Source organism: Lithobates pipiens, unplaced genomic scaffold (genome assembly GCF_037356315.1).
Source record: "Lithobates pipiens isolate NorthernLeopardFrog02 unplaced genomic scaffold, aLitPip1_a1.2 Scaffold_23, whole genome shotgun sequence".
Lineage (NCBI taxonomy): Eukaryota > Metazoa > Chordata > Amphibia > Anura > Ranidae > Lithobates > Lithobates pipiens.
The window spans coordinates 216226693-216247415 of record NW_027507785.1 but is presented as its reverse complement, the minus strand read 5'-3'; the positions used below and the strand labels follow the sequence as shown (position 1 = coordinate 216247415).

Genomic DNA, 20723 nt, shown 5'->3' with positions numbered 1-20723 from the left:
GGCCTCCAGGCTGAAGATAACAGGAGGCCGGCAGGGAGCTATGGAGATCACAGCGCTGGAGAACAGGGGATTATAGTTCTGCTTTAAATCTGTTGTTTGAATGTGTTTTACAATGATTAATATTGAGACATTATGATTGGTGCATGCAATATCTTTGGAAATATGTAAATATAGCAGTTAAGAGGAACAGCAGTAATGCTACCACAGTAACTAACTCTGAATAGGAATAACAACGCTGATTTATACCGAATTATATATTTTTAGTCTGAAGAGAAGCGTTAATTACAGGTGAAATTTAGACAGATTTAAGATTTGAAGATACTGTTAGAGATCTTACCGGATCACATAATATCTGCATTACATTGTTGGTAAGTCCCCAATTTCCCTAAAATAGAAAGGAGATGAGATAGATATTTTTTACTTTCTATTTTTAAATGAACAATGAGTCGATAAGCTTCAAACCTTTCAGGCCATTGATGCTTAAAGTACGGAGAACAAGATCCTTAATATCTCTCTCTAGAACAGCTTTGAACACTGAAAGAATAACTAAAGGCATTATTGTTTTCAGTTTTGGACAAAGTGGAGAGGGATTAGAACACCTATTAGATCTTTTTTGCAATCTGTGCCCCCGTCAGCCCCTGTACACACGGTCGGAGATTCTGCCAACCAAATCCATCGGATTTTGTCCGTCGGATTTAGTCCAACGGATTGTGTCCGAAACTGTTGCATACACACGGTCGGACTAAGTTGTCGAAAAATCTGATCTTTCAGAACGTGATGACGTAATTTAGTTACGATGGGACTACATTCAGGCTAGTAGCCAATAGCTTTGATGTAGGAATTTGATCTGAGCATGCGTGGCACTTGGTCCGATCAAAATTCGCTACACATGATCGGAGTATGTCCGCTCGAACCAGTTGGTCGGGAAATATTTCCAACATGTTGGAAAATTGGGTCCGACGGATATTCGAACGTAATCAGTCCGATGCATACCACACACAGTCGGATTATCCGACGACACGGTCCGATAGGACACATTCCGACGGATTCTCCAATCGTGTGTACAAGGACTCAGAGAGATTCACCCTCTCTATTTGTCCTGTTTACAATTATCATCAAAAGACAAAGTAAAGAAAGTCCCAAATTTTGGGTTGTCCCAAGAAAAGTAATAGAGGGAAATTTTTCCAATGGGGACCACCAAGGAGTTCCCTTAATTTGTGAGGATTATCTGTCACTTCCTGTTTTGGCTATGTGACAGGAAGTGAAGGTAAATCTCCCCAATGGGGCACAGATGGTAAAAAATAAGATGACATGGTTTATAACCTTCCCTTACGCTATAATAAATGAAAAAAAGTTTTGCCTATAGTTCTACTTTAAAGAAAACTTAAATTGAAAGAACCATTGCTGATAGAAAATCTTGCTATATAATGCTATGCATTACTTCATACACAATTGTATAGATTTCAGGTAAATAATGTGTTACAGTGTAAAATGAATAAAGTGTTTTTTCACTTTCGGTAAAAGGCAGACCAGTACATGAACATGGAGGGCTATCCAAATATACTTGTATTTAAAAGTGGACTGGGCACTAAAACACAGTGGGGTTGTTTACTAAAACTGGAGAGTGCAAAATCTGGTGCAGCTCTACATAGAAACCATTAACCTTCCAGATTGATGTTTGAAGCTGATTGGCTACCATGCACAGCTGCATCAGGTTTTCCCCTCTACAGTTTTAGTAAATCAGCCCCAATGTCTGCTTATGTGGCAGCCCTGATGACTTAATAATCAAAGGCAGGAGTGAAGTAAGAGTGTAAAAAAAAATCACCTTACTCCATTGGGTTTTGCCTGATGCTTACTACCTGTGGCTGATGTCAGTCATAAGAACAAGCTTTTAGCACTTTTCAGAAGAGCATCCTCTGCAGAATTTGGGATACTCACTATTTCCAGGATTCTACAAAAACTTCCAGATATGTCACCCTCACCTAGGTGAGCCCACCAGAAGCTGGAGAGTAAGGCATATACTGTCCTTTAATGTTATGGGCTTCATGCACACTGGTCTTCAAAAAATGCCACTTTTACAGGCGTTTTGCTTTTTTTTCCAGCCTGTAAAAGCACCTCTATGTTAGCCTATGTGTCCATGCACACATAGGCATTTGTAGGTGTATTAGAAGAGGAGCATATACAGGCTGAAAAAAAAATACTTCAAAAGCATGTTTGGGAGAGGAGTTGAAGGGCAGGAAAAAATGCTTGGCGTGCCTAAACACATTTAAAGGTGCCTAAACGCTTGATAAGCGTTTGAGAGTTAATGCATTCCAATGGCCAGAATAAAACTTCTGGCCAGTGGAGTCCATTAACCCTCAAAAGCTTGATGTTCCTAAATCCATATGTAATACACTAGGTACATTTTCTAAGCAGTAGAAATAGCATTCACAGGTACTAAATAAACACCCTCTGTGCATGAGGCCCTGCGTTCGATGTCTTTTTTTTTTCTATTTACAGCTTTTCTGCTATTTTTATAATTAGGCAGTGAGGTTGCCACATAAGCAGATCTTGAGTTGTGGTGCAAGGTCCACTTTAATGCACCGCATAGTATACACCCCAACACATTCTTGGCATGCTTTCAATAGCAGTGCTAATGATCGCATACTTGCACTTTATAGCAAGAGCCCACCTATCCAATTAAAATATAATTCTATGTGTCCCTCTGCACTTGTTTGTATTACCTTTGCAGTCATAATACCAACTGAAATCACAGCTGAGGTTCTCAGAAGAATGAGACTGGCTGCGGAAATGATTTTTAAAATTAGTGCATCGGAGCCGTTATTTATCCTAAAGAAAAAAGAGGTTATACTTACCTGCTTTGTGCAACAATATTACACAGAAAGGTCCTTTACCTCCTCTTCTGGCAGTCCCCCATATGGCACTGTCTGGTCCTCCCTCCTTCAGGTGCCACATTAGCAAGCTGAGAGCTAAGGAGGCAACCATGCATGAGTGTGCCCAATCTGTGCTGTGCGCATCCACAGATACATACAGTACCGGTAAGCCACCACCCTCTCCCTCTTCACAGAAGTTTGAATGACAGCAGCAGGAGACTATGGCTCCCACTGCCCTCAGTGTCTTCTGTGAGACAAGGAAGTAAGGGGAGTGGTGATGCAGCTGAGACAGTATTACAAAAGGTGACAGGTATCAGGTAAGTGTTTAGGAAAGAGGGTGAGTAGAACAAGTAGTTGGAATGTTCTAAGGTAAAAAACCTTTTGACTTTAGAACCACTTTAAGTGTCATTCTACCAAAGAATCCACATTTTTATAGGAATTTCCTAGCATACTTAGTGCCATCTAGTGGCCAAATGCAGTATTTTCAATTTTAAATCAGCACAGGATATGGCCTAATAACATTTATTTTTTACTCCATTCACACAAAACTTTTACTGGGCGAATTGCTTTGCAATCTTTCAACCAAACTCTATATTATTGCATTTGTTATTTTACAAAACCAGTACACAGGAAAAACAGTGATAAAAAGTAGTGATAATAATTTTTAATATATTAATACTTCATGGGCCATGAAGCTGGGGTAGAATGGTGTCCTTTGCAATGTAATTCATGCTCTCATTGTAAATTGTGTGGAGCATCGCAAGTCTGTGGTGAACACTGCACTGGCATAGTCAGTACTAAGAGAAGATTTTAGCCTGAAAGAGGTAAACAGCAAAGGAGGCCATCATGCGGAAATAAGTAAGCAGCATGGTGGGACGTTTTTATGTTGGTTTAGGTTAGGGGAGAGGGAAAGTAGACTAATGTGGTTTTTGAAAAAGTGAACCTGTCCTTTAAGTAGGGAAGATATACCTAAACTATTCTGCTTTTAAACGTTCTTTATTTTTTTCCATTCCAGGCTATCCAAAATACTTAAACTGCTAGGCCTTCCAAGCCTCACAAGTCCTATTTACCATTTGCCACTGTTAACAGTCCATCAGGTTGGGGAATAGTAATGATCATGTGACATTATGCATTTTTAGCAGACCAGCCAAAGTTTTAATGTTTGGCAGCACCATATTTTTGCCAGTATTTCAAAGCAAAACCTTGAAGTGGACCTGTAAGTGTTTCACCAAAATCTAGCGTTATATTTGCATAATGCATGCTTGAAAAAAATACATTTTAAACACACTGATTAAAACCCACTGCTTGCTCACTACTTTTGTTTGACATAATGGGGTTCATTTATTAATGGCAAATAGACTGTTCATATAACAAGGGAATTTTCCCATAACTTAATGAATGTGATAAAAATTCACTTTGCAAAGAATTCCCAATTCCGTACAAGAAAAATAAAGAGAGTTGTATTTTAGTTTGCCCATGATTAGATGATGGAAGTCATCAGAGCTTCGCCTTATTCACTAAGCAAAGAGAAAATCCCCTTGCAAAGTTAACAGTCTACTTGCTTTTCAGTGTGCAAATGGGACAGGCAGCCCGCATACATTATTCCTTTTACTCACAAGGTCCTAAGGTCCTGTCATTCTTTTGAAGCCAAATAACAGTTTGGACCTTGTATAAGTCAGAGCGACGATTCTAATGTGAACATGTTGAAAAGCAGGAAAGACTTCCCTTAGGTTAGTGTATATCCTGTATGACTGTCATGCAGGCTGACCTTTTCATAGTTCTTTTGTTGTTCTTGTTTTTAGTATCAAGATTACAGACAGGAAAGTGCTGTTAGCTTATATTAGATCCAATTAACACTCTTTTAATATCATTAAACTTACCAAAGTTTCGAGAACAGTTTTTACAATATCTGCTGCAGACTCAGTGGTGACATCCCGCAAATTTGCCTAGAATGAGAAATAAATCATATATTATATGCATTGTCATCGTTTTTACAAACTGCACTAATTCATTCTGTTTGGATTCATGGTCTACTCATACCAGGTGTGGTAGGACTGTGTTAGGTGGCTATTTCAGTAAATTTAGGCCCCTTTCACACACACAATCCCTTCAGGTCCGCCTGTCAGTTTTTTAGGTGGACCTGAACGGACACTCCATAGAGGTCTATGGAGGGACGGATGTCAGTGGTGACATGTCCACTGATATCCGACCCGCTCCGATCTGAAAAAGTGTGACGGAGGAAAAACCTATTTTTCCATCCGTCTGCGGATCGGATCGGGCGATGACGGACTCTATGATCCATCTTCATCCAATCCCCCATAGGGAAGAGAGGCGCTCTGACAGGTCCGTCCATGCACAGCATGTGGAGACAGACCTGTCATCTGCCTGCTCAGCGGGGGATCGCTCCGTCCGTGTGAAGGAGCCCTTTCACTGCAAGACAAGGCAAAATACATTGTCTCCTACCAGGCCAGTTCACATACTGCGTGGTGTGGGCTGAAAAAAGTAAGGCAGACCCTATTTTTTCCAACACAACACCGTGCAATGCAATCCACTGCCTCACTCTGCATAACGGCCAATAGAACTTAATAAAATATCACAGTGTTACATTTCAAAGAGGTTCATTAAAAAATAAAATAAGGACAGTTTTCATTGGACAGTGTGATGTGCCTTGATTGGCGCATTGGTATTGCAGTCACCCCACTGAAGTAGCTGCTTTGTAATGCAGCGGCTGGTGTAAATAGACCCTCAGAAATACTAAGAATAGAACATTTTCTATCAGTCAAATCAGAAAAAAGTGGCAGTTTAGTGCTCATTTATTTAAAGCTCATGTAGGTCTCAATAGCTGTAAACCTCCTTAAAAATTGCAAATTTATGCTGTAGCTCAAAATGGGAATACATTATTACATTTTGCACCTTATCAGTCCTCGTATGTAGTGGCTACATTAGATTCAGGTTGTCTTTTCCTTAATTTTCACCTAGCCTTAGGCCGCGTACACACGGGCGGACTGTTCGCCCAACCTTGTCCGCTGAACAGTGTTTGGGCGGACAGTCCGCTCGTGTGTGGGCTTTCAGCGGACAGTTTCAGCGGACAGTTGGACGTACAAAGTCTTTCGGAAATTCCGAAAAACTGTCCGCTGAAACTGTGTTTGAGCGAACAGTCCGCCCGTGTGTGGGCTTGTCCGCTGTACTTTCGAAATGAGCGGACTGTTCCCGCTCGGAAAGTCCGCCCATTTCGAGCGCGTGTACAGGTAGGCGGGGCCCGCGAAGGAGACGTCGCGGGCTCCGCCGCCTGGAATGGGCTTAAAGGGGAACCCCAACGCCGAAAAAAATCGGCGTGGGGGTTCCCCCAAAGTCCACACCAGACCCTTGTCCGAGCACGCTACCCGGCCGGCCAGGAAAGGGGGGCGAGCGAGCGCGCCCCCCCTCCTGAGCCGTACCAGGCCGCGTGCCCTCAACATGGGGGGTGCCTTGGGGAAGGGGGGGCCGCGCGGCCCCCCCACCCCAAAGCACCTTGTCCCCATGTTGATGAGGACAAGGGCCTCTTCCCGACAACCCTGGCCGTTGGTTGTCGGGGTCTGCGGGCGGGGGGCTTATCGGAATCCGGGAGCCCCCTTTAAGAAGGGGGCCCCCGGATACCGGCCCCCCACCCTATGTGAATGAGTATGGGGTACAATGTACCCCTACCCATTCACCTGTGAAATAAAGTACAAAAAAAAACACAACACAGGGAAAAAATATTTTATTGCACAGCTCCGGGGGTCTTCCGTCTTCGGGGGTCTTCTCGCCGGACTCCTCCGCTATCTGTGTGTAGCTCTTTTACTAGCGGAGGAGTCCGGCTTTCTTCCTCCCCGCCGCCGGCCTCTTCTCCCGACTTCGGGGGTCTTGTCCCCCTCTTCGGTTCTTCTGCCGGGCCACCGCGCCTTCTTGTAGCTCTTTTACAGGCGGTGGCCCGGTCTTCTGTCGCCGCTGTCGTCGTCGCCGCCGCCGCCGCCGCCTTCCGTTCTTGTTCTTCTTCTTGTTCTTGTTCTTCTTCTCCTGGAGATGTTGACTCGACGATCTCTCCGGCCGGAATGCCAGGGACACGCTCCGCTGCCACTTATATAGTGACAATGGGGCGGTGTCACATGGTATATGTCACATGGGTTGGTCACATGGGTTGATGTCACATGGGGACTATGACATCGTAAGGGGGCGGGGTCACCATGTGACCAACCCATGTGACATATACCATGTGACACCGCCCCATTGTCACTATATAAGTGACCGCACAGCGCGGCTCTGGCATTCCGGCCGGAGAGATCGTCGAGTCAACATCTCCAGGAGAAGAAGAAGAAGAACAAGAAGAAGAACAAGAACGGAAGGCGGCGGCGGCGGCGGCGACGACAGCGGCGACAGAAGACCGGGCCACCGCCTGTAAAAGAGCTACAAGAAGGCGCGGTGGCCCGGCAGAAGAACCGAAGAGGGGGACAAGACCCCCGAAGTCGGGAGAAGAGGCCGGCGGCGGGGAGGAAGAAAGCCGGACTCCTCCGCTAGTAAAAGAGCTACACACAGATAGCGGAGGAGTCCGGCCAGAAGACCCCCGAAGACGGAAGACCCCCGGAGCTGTGCAATAAAATATTTTTTCCCTGTGTTGTGTTTTTTTTTGTACTTTATTTCACAGGTGAATGGGTAGGGGTACATTGTACCCCATACTCATTCACATAGGGTGGGGGGCCGGTATCCGGGGGCCCCCTTCTTAAAGGGGGCTCCCGGATTCCGATAAGCCCCCCGCCCGCAGACCCCGACAACCAACGGCCAGGGTTGTCGGGAAGAGGCCCTTGTCCTCATCAACATGGGGACAAGGTGCTTTGGGGTGGGGGGGCCGCGCGGCCCCCCCTTCCCCAAGGCACCCCCCCATGTTGAGGGCACGCGGCCTGGTACGGCTCAGGAGGGGGGGCGCGCTCGCTCGCCCCCCTTTCCTGGCCGGCCGGGTAGCGTGCTCGGACAAGGGTCTGGTGTGGACTTTGGGGGAACCCCCACGCCGATTTTTTTCGGCGTTGGGGTTCCCCTTTAAGCCCATTCCAGGCGGCGGAGCCCGCGACGTCTCCTTCGCGGGCCCCGCCTACCTGTACACGCTCTCGAAATGGGCGGATTTGCCTCCTCCTTACGTGGGCGAGTCCGTTCATTTCAAAAGTTGAGCGAACTGTTTGCCCAACCTTGTTCGTCAAACAGTCCGCTCGTGTGTGGGCAAGTCCGCTCATGCAAATTTTGAGCGGACTGTTTGCCGAAACTGTTTGACGAACAAGGTTGGGCAAACAGTCCGCGCGTGTGTACGCGGCCTTACTCACTCAACTGTACAACTGTATATATAAAGAGAGCCATGGCTGTCACTCTAGACCACTCACCTCATTTAGACTACTAACCTTCACTCCCCATATCAGTTACATACAGTAGGGAAGCATTCTTTTGTAGGTCACAGAAGGGTAGCTGGGAAAACTGATTAGACTTGTTGGTATATCAGTTCAGAGCACAGGAAGGTAAAGTGATTGTAAAGGTAAATTAAAAAAGAAAAATAACAAGCATGTCAATACTTACCTGATCAGAGAGGACCGGAGCGAGAATGGAGCTAGGAGGAATGTAGAGGAGGGTCGGGCATGACAGTCGAGTGACACACTAAGGGGTGGGGTTTAGAGAAAATGTAGGCGGATTAAACGAAGGGCAGCGGCCATTTAAAAAGGGGGCGGAGCCACAGACGGACAGTCGGGAAGGGAGAACGCACGAGGAGGTAGTTTTTCCCACCCACCCTCCCTAGTTGGTTGTGGTTTAGTTTTGAATGTTTTAATGGTTTGCTTGTCATTTCAGGTTGGAATATTGTGGGTCGTCGCGACAGCTGGTGGGTTGGCGGTATTTATAGTTGGTCAGTGACGGTAGCATAAAAAGAGGTGGTTAAGTAGGTGGGGGGCTCATCGGGAGATGGCCCCTTCGGTGTGTACATCAAAGTTTTGATGTTAATGGTGTTGTTGCACTGCAGGAAAGGTGGTTGTCTCCGAGCGGCACAGCTGGAGGCCGGTAAGGTTGTGGTAAAGGTCCCGCAGTGCCCCCTGGTGTGTATACAGATATGTATACTTGGAAAAAGTAGCTCCGTCACTGACCAACAAAATTTGGGTAAAACATGTTGTTTATCATATGTTGTTTATCATATGTGGTTTCCACATGTTGTGGAAAATGTTTATGATTTTAAAAATACATTTTGGAGTTTTATTTTGTTTGGTTTAATAAAGGCTGTTGTGGCCAATTTACTCTAAAAAGAATGGTGTGGTCTCTTAATGAAAAGCGGTTAAAGGTTGGGACTTGGAGTAAAAGGGGTCGGTTACAACAGAGTGGGTCGTATCTGGGCTACACTAGTCATGTGCAAGCCACAAACCTCCTCTTTTTAAGTAACTGTGGGAATGCTAACACCTAAACATTTTTACCATAATGCAAGGAATGCATTAAGGTAAAAAAATTTTAGGCTTCACAATCACTTTAAAAACTGACAGGCAGGATAAACAGTTATTTTTCTGTACTTGCAGAATTTGGGCTTTGCATAAAAAAGAAAACAAATGCAGCCACCATATCTAATCTGCAACATATTACATATTTTTTGGGGGGTTCAGATGCCTTTTCAGATATTTCGTAGCACTAAGGCTCGGTTCACACTGCCATGACCTGAAAGTCCCGCTACTTCCAGTGTGCGTTTGCCAGGTGACTTCAGTGCGACTTGATGCAACTTAGAAGGAACTTGAAGCAACTTTGAAGCGACTTGAAGCAAATTAAGGGAATGCCTGGGTAATCTTTCTGTAATGTCGGTTCCAAATCACATCAATTAAGATGCACTACGTTGGGTGAGGGTTGTCAGCCAAAGACAGGATGTTTGTTTCTGGCAAGACACCAGGTGAAAATAAAGAGGAAGAGAGCCTGAAAAAAATCATACATCTATAATACAAGAATCACTGTGTATGGAAACCACCTCTTATCTCTGATGAAAATTTTCAATGCACAGCGCTAGTGTGTAAACTTACAGGTTTGACCCCGAGGACTTCGATGATATCACAGTCAGCCTGTTGGGTGATAAGAAATCAGATCACATTACTGCGGCTTAAACAAAAAGTTCCTTCTGATTATATACAGGACCTGATAGGGACAGTGGGCTGCATAGTTCACCTAAAGTGTCACCTGCAGAGGAAATGTAATACAGCCGTTTGATCAGATGTAATGCTGTCAGGTGAGGGGCATTATATGTAGTATAACATAAGAGTCTAATAAATGGTGACACACCAGTTTCCCTATTATTTACAAAGATTCTTTGGACACGATTAGGACCAGCCAATAAAAATTCTGATTTAGCGGAATCACCAATTTAATAGAAGATAATTCTATAGTAAATAACGCAAGCATGCTTTGACAGCCATAATGGTAAATTAGGCTCTAAATGCTACAATTATTTCCCATGATGATCAGAATGTATTATTGGACAGTGGACACATTTATATCCTGAGTATTAGTTAGTCTGGCTGCTTATTCTGGGATACAACTAGCCTATACTGAGTGTCAGAGGGAAACTATAGTGGTTACCGGTCAAATATATGTTATTTCTTTATTTTTTAACCCCTTCAAGCTGACCGTACGCAAATTTGCATTCATGGCATGAAGGGGATATACCAGAGTGATGCCTGCAGCTGCAGGCATCACCACAGTACTGTTTTTAGAGTGGGCAGTTGGCTATTTATTGATAACAACCAAAGTAGCTTAAAGCCTCTCGGCTGTTATCTTAAAGGAGCGGGAGGGGGCGTCCCCCCTCCTGCCACCTTTTGCCACTCTTCCTGGGCCTCCCATCCCACCTGGAGATCTGAGCCACCAGCCGGTGCATCTGCCGGCTAGGCTGAGACCCGTACAGAGCCGGATTCGGCTCTGATCAGGTCTCCGATGTACAATCCCAGAAGCGACGTCACAACGTCACTTCAGGTTTACTAGCTGCCAATGGCACCAATTAAAAAAAAAATACAGTTTTTGACGATCTGGATACTTTTAAGTGCAAAGGAGGGATTTGGGGTCTTTTAGACCCTGATCCCCCATAAAGAGTACCTGTCACCACCTATTACTGTCGCAAGGGATGTTTACATTCTTTGTGACAGCAATAAAAGTGATCAGATTTTTATTTTTTTAGCGGACAAAGTAACAAAAATAGAAAAGAAAAAGCATACGCAAGTCGCACCTGCAAAGGTAAACGTTGTTCAAATCACACATGTGAAGTGTGGCCGCGATCGAGCGAGAGCAATAATTCTAGCAAAAGACCTCCTCTGCAACTCTAACCTGGTAACCATTCACCAAATCACTTAAATCTGTCCAAACAAGAGTCTAGTAGACATCCCGGGTATGATAAAGTTTGAAAAAACTAAATCATAAATTATAACATAATAAATAACTATAAATAATGATAACAAATAATACTATAATAATAATAAAAAGTATTCAATAATGTAATCAAATCAAAAACACTTAAATTTGCTCAGTTGCAGAATTGTCGCTGTCATTACTTGATGTAAAGGGACGGCTTTGGTTGCTATGGACAATCTCAGTTTCCAGGCAGAAAACAGTTTTGATATATAAAACTGCATGCAGGGCACTGGACAGACCACTAGGGACAAAAGGGATGTGAAATAAATTGATACAGTAATGTAATAAGATTACAGTGTACTGTATATGTATTGTATGTTTTACTTTTTGAATTTGGTGCCGTTCTCCATCCCCGTGCGTGGCAGCGCTCGCATGGAACGGAGATTGGCTCCGTGATAGATCTAGCAGATAACGGCTCGCACACAGTGCGGGGAGACATCGCAGGGACAAGGTAAGTAACCACTGCCTGGATCCTGTGATGCGATCCTGAGTGTGACTCGGGGTTACCGCTTTTGGTACTGATAATCCACCCCGAGCCACACTCGGGAATACCGCCAGGTGGGTTAAAAAAAAATAAAGCGTTGCTTTATGGAGATTTTTAGGTACCGTAGTTTGGCGCAATTTCAAAGCGTGACATGTTGGGTATCTATTTACCCGGTGTAACATCATCTTTCACATTATACAAAAAAAAAAATGGGCTAACATTACTATTTAGGCTTTTTTTTTTAATTCATATAACTGTCTTTTTTTCCAAAAAAAGTGTTTAAAAGACCGCTGCACAAATGCCGTGAGACATAAAATATTGCAACGCTCACCATTTTATTCCCTAGGGTCTCTGCTAAAAAATATATATATAATATTTGGGGGTTCTAAGTAATTTTCTGGCAAAAAATAGGGATTTTAACTTGTAAGCAACAAATGTCAGAAATGGGCTTAGGCATGAAAGGGTTAAAGTGTACGTATAGATACAACTTTTGTTGTAACACCATAAAATAACATAACAATTAGGCATTAGGGTCAATGAAATGTATAAAATATGTACTGTAGTTAAACAAAACACAGGCTTGTCTTACCACCGGTTCTGTGTACTTGTCTAAGAATGCTTTAAGTTTTGCAACCCTTTCATCTACCTGTGGAAGTAAAATGCAATCAGTTAAACATGCAGGAATTCTGCATATGATGCAATCTTATCAGAAATTGTATATACTATAGCTTATAGCATCACAACACTAATATGTAACATATTAATTCAAATATGTACCGGGAGAAATATGTGGACTACCATTGCCAAATCTTCCAAAAATGCCATGCCATGCTGATCTAGTAAATTGAGTTCTGAATTCATTTTAAATTTAATTGCTGCATACTTGTTCTGGGTCATAAAGCGGAGTTCCACCCAGAAATGGAACTTCTGGTGATCCGGTTCCTCCTCCCTCCGGTGTCACATTTGGCACCTTTCAGGAGGGGGGAGCAGATACCTATCTAATACAGGTATTCCCTACCACTTCCGGCAAAAGAGTGCTGCAGAATCCATGGCGAACTACTCCATGTCTGGTCCTTCCTCCGTCCCCCCCGCTGTCTTCTAGGAGACACACAGGTCCCAAAAGACAGCAGGGACAATTCAGAACACGCAGCACGACTCGCACATGCACAGTAAGGAACCTTTTCCTCAACAGATGGGAAGAAGAACAAATCTATGGCGTACCTAGGAAGAACCTAAAGCTTTACCGCAGGTATATAGATGACATTATTATTATCTGGAGAGGCTCAGTGGAAGAACTGGAAAATTTCTTTGACGAAATCAGTCAAAATGCATATGACATTTCCTTCACTGGAAATTGGAACATACAAAGCATAGACTATTTAGATTAAGGCCCCTTTCACACTGGGGCGGGAGCGGCGTCGGCGGTAAAGCACCGCTATTTTTAGCGGCGCTTTACCGTCGTTTTAGTGGCGGTCTGCGGGCGCTAGCGGGGTGGTTTTAACCCCCGCTAGCGGCCGAAAAAGGGTTAAAACCACCCGCAAAGCGCCGCTGCAGCGGCGCTTTGCCGGCGGTATTGCCGCGCTGTCCCTTTGATTTCAATGGGTAGGAGCGGTTTAGGAGCGGTAAATACACCGCTTCTTCACCGCTCCAAAGATGCGGCTAGCAGGACTTTTTTCACTGTCCTGCCAGCGCACCGCTTCAGTGTGAAAGCCCTCCGGCTTTCACACTGGAGTGACAGGGGCCGGGTTTTTTTCAGGCGCTACACAGGCGCTATTTTTAGCGCTGTAACGCCTGAAAACCGCCCCAGTGTGAAAGGGGCCTTACAGATTTTCAAACAGAATGGCCAAATAGGTACACGCACTTACTTTAAGACCACTGACCGCAATGGGTATATCCCAACCAACAGTCATCACCCAAAATGGATAAAGAATATCCCCAAAGGGCAACTAATGCGAATACATAGAAATTGTAGAAAATCAGGCAGACTTTGATAAACAAGCCGATGAAATCATACAAAGATTTATTGCCAAGGGATATAAAGTGAAGGAACTATGTGATCTAAAAAGAAAGGTAAGCCAAATGGAAAGAAATAGACTAATAGATGGGGTACCAAACAAACGACAACAAAAGAACAGCAAAAAAGTGGAAGCCACATTCCTGACAGGTTATAACCGACAACACTAGGCCTTAGAACACATTTTCAGAAAGTATTGGCCTATCCTACAATCAGATGAAACATTGAAAACCGTGCTACCAAAAAAAACAGTTTTTATATACAGGAGAGCACCTACTCTCAGAAATAAATTAGCAAAAAATGTCATTGACCCACCAAAGTACATAAAAATCTTTGAAAATCTAAAGGGATTCTTCAAATGCGGGAGATGCCTCCCTTGTAGAACTAGTACAAAAACCAGTAAGAAGAAATCCCAGTTCATATCTTTCACCAATGGAAAAGAATTCAAAATCAATGAGCTTATTACATGTAACAGCACCTTTTGTGACCTATGTAATTGAATGCCCCTGCCGGAAACAATATGTGGGGAGGACCACACGGCAGCTGCACATAAGGATTAGGGAACATATTAAGAACATTAAAAAAGGATACAACAATCATAGTGTCTCTAGACACTTTAGAGATTACCATGGCCGAGACCCCAGACATATGACCTTTTACGGAATCGATAAAATAAAGGGTCATTGGAGAGGAGAGGACAGAAGAGTAAAAGTCACAAAATGAAACTAAGTGGATATTTTGTTTGGATACACTCCAACCGGCAGGTTTGAACATAGATTTAGATTTAAACTGCTTTCTAACCAACTACTAAGTAGATTACCCTTTCTCTCCAATTGGAAGAAAAAAATCTTTTCAGAAAAAATCCTCTTAATTACAAATTTACCGTCTAACCATAGGTGTATTCTATTTCAGTCTAATCACTTTCACATATTCCAATCTAAAGGTTCACTTCCAAAACACCACATTAAGTTCAAGAGTATAATACAGGACACTGATGGATTGGATCGAATGTAATGCATTTGACTATGTCGAATGTAGTACATTCATATCCACATTGTTTGACCTATCTTATGGTGCCTGTAGGATCTATGGAAATTAGGTGGCTTCCTGTCCAGCCCATCGAGTAAAATTAACCCCTCTCCTCTAGATAAATTAAAAATCAAAATATGGGTTTTCATCATTATTTAGTATTTGAATTTTCATATAATAATTTTTTATATATACATTTTTTTATACATATATATTTTATTTACATATTTTATTTATCCTCTTAATCCCAAAGTTATAATGAATTAATCTTGGGGGTACCCATTTTAGTTTTTAGTTATTAGCAGGGAGTATACATACACTTCATTTTATTTCTATTTTAATTTTATTGTAATTGTTATTAAATAATGCAAATTCTCTATGCAAAACCTTTAAGGGGATTAATACATAACATAAATGATGTAATATAGTGAAATGCATTATGTTGTTTTTAATAAGCGGCCGCATGTATATGTGTAATAAAGCCGCTGTCAAAATAGTTTTAGAGCAGAATCAGATGGTGGATGTAATGCTATACGTGCTTACATTTCGCAATACAAAGAACTTTCACTTGTTATCCTATTCCAGACACAAATATGGTGTTTATGCGCTCGCGCATGCGCAGTATGTGCATTACACCCTATAATAGGAGAGAGGTGCACCAAGATGGCCGCTCCAGACGACGTCCAATGACGAAACGCGTAGGGCATGGCCTAACGTGTACACACTCTCTCTCACAAGGCGGCGGCGGTGATTGTATTTTACAAGCGTTTTTTACCTCTGATCTATGTGAGTAGCCACTTTTGAATTGCAATAAAGGTAATAGTCTCAAACAGTACTACACTATGGATGTTTTATTTTCTTATGTAACACGAGGAAATGAGGAGTAACTGAATATTAACCGGACCAGCTTTACACAGCAACACAGGGGCTCACACTGTGGAGGCGAGTTAACCCCTGCATGGGCAGGGGAGCTGGTGAGTGCAGCAATTTGTCCTATGCACGGAAAATGCACTGGTTGTAATTCAGGATACACCAGGCACTGAGCACAAGCCACTTTGATTGAATTTCTGTGGAACTTTTTTGAAGTCATTTTTGTGTTTTTTCTTAATGTTTTTTAATGGACTTTATTGTTTTGTAATGGACTTTATTGTGGGAAGATGATATATGTTTCATAAGCTCTATATGCACATTTTCTGCACCAAAAGCACATAAGCACTTTCTATTGCACATAGCTGTGAAATATAGAGTATATATATTTTTTTTTTCAGCATTTTTTTGTTTTCAACTTGCAATTTGCACTGTAATAATTACATAGGAGTTTACGTAGCACTAGCACTTTAAGAAGGCTGCTTATTTATCTTAGCACTTGTAATACACATGTAGTATGTATTTTATTTGCTGTCACAGGAGAGCACCATAGCTACCACCTTAGTATTCACATGCACAGTAAGGAACTAGGCTATGAAGCCACAAGGCTTCACTTCCTGATTCTCTTACTAAAGATGGCGGAGCCTGCACCCGGAGCCGAGGGACAGGTCAGCTTCAGGTGAGGACATCGCGGGGGCCCTGGACAGGCAAGTGTCCTTATTTTAAAAGTCTTTTAAATATTTTTTTTTTCTCAGCAGAATTCTGCTTTAACTTGATGGAATAAAACAATAGTTAAAGAAGCAGCATATTTAGGATAGGTCAGCAATGACATCCCCATATTTTCTTCAGTATAGGCTTAGGGCCGGTTCACACTGCGGGCGATGCGAGGCGACACGACTTGCCTCGCCGCGATCTGACAAGTCGCCCCCGTTCTGTACAATGGAACCGTTCTGAGAGGAGCGACTCGAGTCGCTCCGACTCAGAAAAAAGGTTCCTGTACTACTTTTGGGCGACCTCGGGGCGACTTGCATTGACTTCTATACAGAAGTCATTTGCAAGTCGCCGCTGAGGTCGCGGCAGGTCGCGGCGAGGCAAGTCGGTGTTGCCTCGCATCGCCCGCAGTGTGAACCGGCCCTTACTGTAATGCAGGCCATACATGGGTCAAGTTCCAAACAAAATGTATTTTGAAAATCAGAAATGTTGTGCTTTTTGTGAACCAATGGTGCCTCCAATGATTTTGAAATTTGGCCAACCAAGCCTTCAATTTCACCTTATGTTGCTACAGAAAATACATTTTGTGGCTGGGAATCTTCTTTTATTTCCAGGTCACATTTCACGCTCATTTATTTTTCAATTATATTTCTCACATGGTTCAACATGTCGATCACTCAAATTCGATGGCCACATGAAAATCGGCCGTTGTAGCCCACTAATTGTGCGAAATTCGAACGCAAAATTCTCAATTGCGATTTTTGAACAAAAATGAGTTTGGAATTTGACCCGTGTATGGCCAGCATAAGACTGAAGTCCAGCCAAACAGATGAAAGCAGTGAGCTTTTTTACCACCAAAGAATTTGCATTTCTCTCCATCCAAGTTCTGATGCAGCTATGGAACATTGATGGGTCTTGCCCCTCCCCCAGCCTGTGACTCGAAGGTGAAGGAGACGCAGCAGACCAATGACCTCATCTCTCTGTCACTCAGCTCTTGACTCCTATCAATATGCTGATTGAGGACTGCAGGACAGAAGACAGGCTGGTTTACTGCTTCTCCCCTTCCAAGTCTTAGCTTTGCTGTACAGGGACTGCAAGAGAATAATACCAAGTCAACGGTGTGTAATATCTCTGCCTGGGTTTTTAAAAATGTATCTAAAGCGGGCCTTCCCCCCAGAAGACAATACCTTCTACAACACACGGATATTTTTATTTTTTTAAAGTGCTTTTGTATTTTTTTGTGCTGCAGAGCTGCATTTCCTCCTTTCTTGCCTGGGTGAGAATGACGTTGAACACACATTCACATTTTTGCTAAAGTACCTGGCCTGATTTTGGGACCCAGCAGAGACTTTTGGCACATCTGAGCATGTGCAGGTTTCCATGTACACATCTGGAACCTCTTTTCCCACACATGTGCCAGAACAGCGACAATCAAAAATGAGGGCACAGGTGGAGGAGAGGTGGCACTAGAGCTGCATTCATGTGTGTATTTATACTTGCCTGGAGTTTACCATGAAATATATAATCTTGAATGCTAATAATCTAGTCTTTAGGTATGTTCAGGTCCAAAAATAACTTATTCTTGTTCAGAAAATTTGCTCTGTGCTGGGGGTACATTAATAATACCTCCTTTTGAGAGCCACATACTAATATTAATACACTGAAAGCTCCAGTCCACACCGCCATTCAGGAAATAATCAGAGTGGTCTATGATCATGTGATCACCAACAGCTATGACATCCAGCCCAGAGTCTTCACTGACAGAATATGCCTCTAGCCTGCAAATTCAACAACGACTGAAAGTGGAAATGTTCATTTTTTTATACTGTAATTGTCAGAACAATCACAAAATAATACTAATAATAACAGTAATAATAATAATAATATAAACATATGCAATTATTATTTTCTCTCTTACATTTGTACACTTTTTCAACTTTGACTTAAAATAGAGCAGAGCTTTTATTATAGCTATACAATAAAACCCATATATTAAAAACAAACATATCCACTCCTTTTACAGTAGGTGGGTGACTTACTAAACCAGATAAATGTCCCATAACCATACACAGTAGGTCTAAATATGAATAGTTTAATGGTCTCTAATGAATGTAGCACAGAACATCCATAAAAACATATATTAAAAATATAAAGGCTTGTACGTTCCAATAGTATATAATATGGTATTGCCACCTAGATTAGTAACTGAATTTTCAAAGTTTGTATTTAGAATTATGTACAATTTGTGGAATAGATATCAGTGCTGCAGCATTCAATGGAGTAAATGCACATTATAGCCAAATAGTATTCTACAAGGTTATAGTGATATTGGGGGAATTTACTAAAACTGTAGCACTCAGAATCTGGTGCAGCTGTGCATTGCATAGCAGCCAATCAGCTTCTAACGTCAGATTGTTCTATTAAGCTTTGACAATAAAACCTGGATGTGGATTGGTTTATATGCAGACTTGCACCAGTTTTAAGCATGCTCCAGTTTTATCAGATCCCCCAGTCTCCACTAATCCATTAATCATGCTTCATAATGCAATGCATGCAAATTATAGTACATATATTATGCAGAATACTATAGGATTATGAAGAGGGTCTATATAGGATCAATGATAGTAAACCATTAATAATGCCTCTGTGTCCTGAACAAATCAAGAAAGCTGCTGTGCATGTTGCCTATAAAATCTCTGAGAGTCAGATATGATTGAATATATGTGTATATATATATATATGTATATATATATATATATATATATATATATATATAACGTCCAAATGAAGGTAATTCAAGGCCCTAGGAAAATTAATCATCTCTGTACCCCTTTGCTTTACTCTCCAATTGGAGATATTTGAAATAATGCACAATAGCAATCATCACCAATCATTTGCTTCGGGAATTTAAAGAATCATAAAGAATTGGAAATGTTTCTAACCTATAACTCATTTACTTTCACACCGCTCTGGTGCAAAATCGCTGTAAAAATGAATATACATGTTTGCCACATTTTTGATTAATTTCTGTTGTGTTTCCAGAGAATGCACCTGTGAAACTAGGAGATGTGCTTCGAAAAAATGCACTGTAAAGGCAACCGCAGGTGCGTTATTGATGCATTTTCCATTCATTTCAGTTGGGAGGTGCGTTTTTGTTTTTTGATTTTGAGTGTCTGCTTTATATAACAACGGCAGCTATATTACCTCATTAAGAGTGCCATTTGTCACCTTTTTATTCTCCTCGTCTGGCTATTCACTGGGCGGGGCTGAGAATGACATCTGTCAGGAGGGGAGGAGGGGGAGGAGAGAGGTGGCGAGTAATCTGCGCGCCGAGTGGCGCTCTTAATGAGGGAATATATCTGCAGTTTTGTTATATAACTCAGACAATCACTTCTCCATGGGTCGGGTACCCATGAATTAATCACAGGCACTGACGGGATGCAGATTTAGCAGCGGTGGGCCGAGTTGCCGACCCCTGTTTTAGAACCAATTTTAAATTGACTCTCCTTTCATACATATGGGCCAACTTCACTTTTTTTTTTTAAATAACAAACATGTTATACTTACCTCCACTGTGCAGCTCATTTTGCACCGAGTGGCCTTGAACCTGCTATTCTATGGTCCCTCGGCGTCTGTCTCTGCTTCTTCCCGCAGGTACTTCTCACGTTCATGCGAGCTCCCTCGCATGGTGAGAAGCACCTGCGGGTGCACTCCCGTGATACAGCCGGTGGCTATAGCCACTCGCTGTATCACGCGGCCCTGCCCCCCGGCACGCCGCGTCATTGGATGTGATTGACAGCAGCGCAGCTATTGGCTCGCCTTCAATCCATCCACTCCAGCCAATCAGCGGCCAGGCTGAGCGGCGAAGAGGACGGCGGGGGCGAGTGCGGGACTTTCGAGGGGTGAGGTAAGTAAAACGGGGGGACTGGGGGGCTGGCACTGTGAGATGTTTTTTCACCTTAATGCATAGAATGCATTAAGGTGAAAAAACATTTACCTTTACAACCCCTTTAATTTAGGAATAGCAGGGCTCAATCAGTGGGTCCAAATAGAAACAAACGTAACCCTTTCCTTTTATTCTCCCTCCCATAGCTTGTACCCTGATCCCACCTCTCTCCCTTCCCTCCCCCACATTCCTCTACTTCATGGAACTTGTGATCATTTAAAGTGACACTAACTATCTTAAAAAAAAAAAGTTCTATTCATGCATTTTTTTTTTAACAAGAAAGCATGTTTACTTAACTCAAAAAGTACCGTCTATCTTTTGCTTTCCGCCTCCTTCAAGTCCCTAAAATGATTTTTTTTGCTGTAATCTGACTTCCTGTTAGAG

The 20723-nt window shown here is 42.7% G+C and overlaps 1 protein-coding gene across 3 annotated transcripts in view; it reads right to left on the bottom strand.

Moving 5' to 3' along the window:
- Window positions 1-20723, bottom strand: part of LOC143928156 (uncharacterized) — a 298275-nt gene that overhangs the window by 35610 nt on the left and 241942 nt on the right. For all 3 annotated transcript variants that reach the window (XM_077452844.1, XM_077452845.1, XM_077452847.1), the window contains 4 exons: window positions 12362-12418; window positions 9914-9952; window positions 4754-4819; window positions 338-385 (listed from right to left, as the gene is read on the bottom strand). In XM_077452844.1, the coding sequence (XP_077308970.1) occupies window positions 338-385; window positions 4754-4819; window positions 9914-9952; window positions 12362-12418 (210 nt within the window). The remainder of the gene's footprint in view (window positions 1-337; window positions 386-4753; window positions 4820-9913; window positions 9953-12361; window positions 12419-20723) is intronic.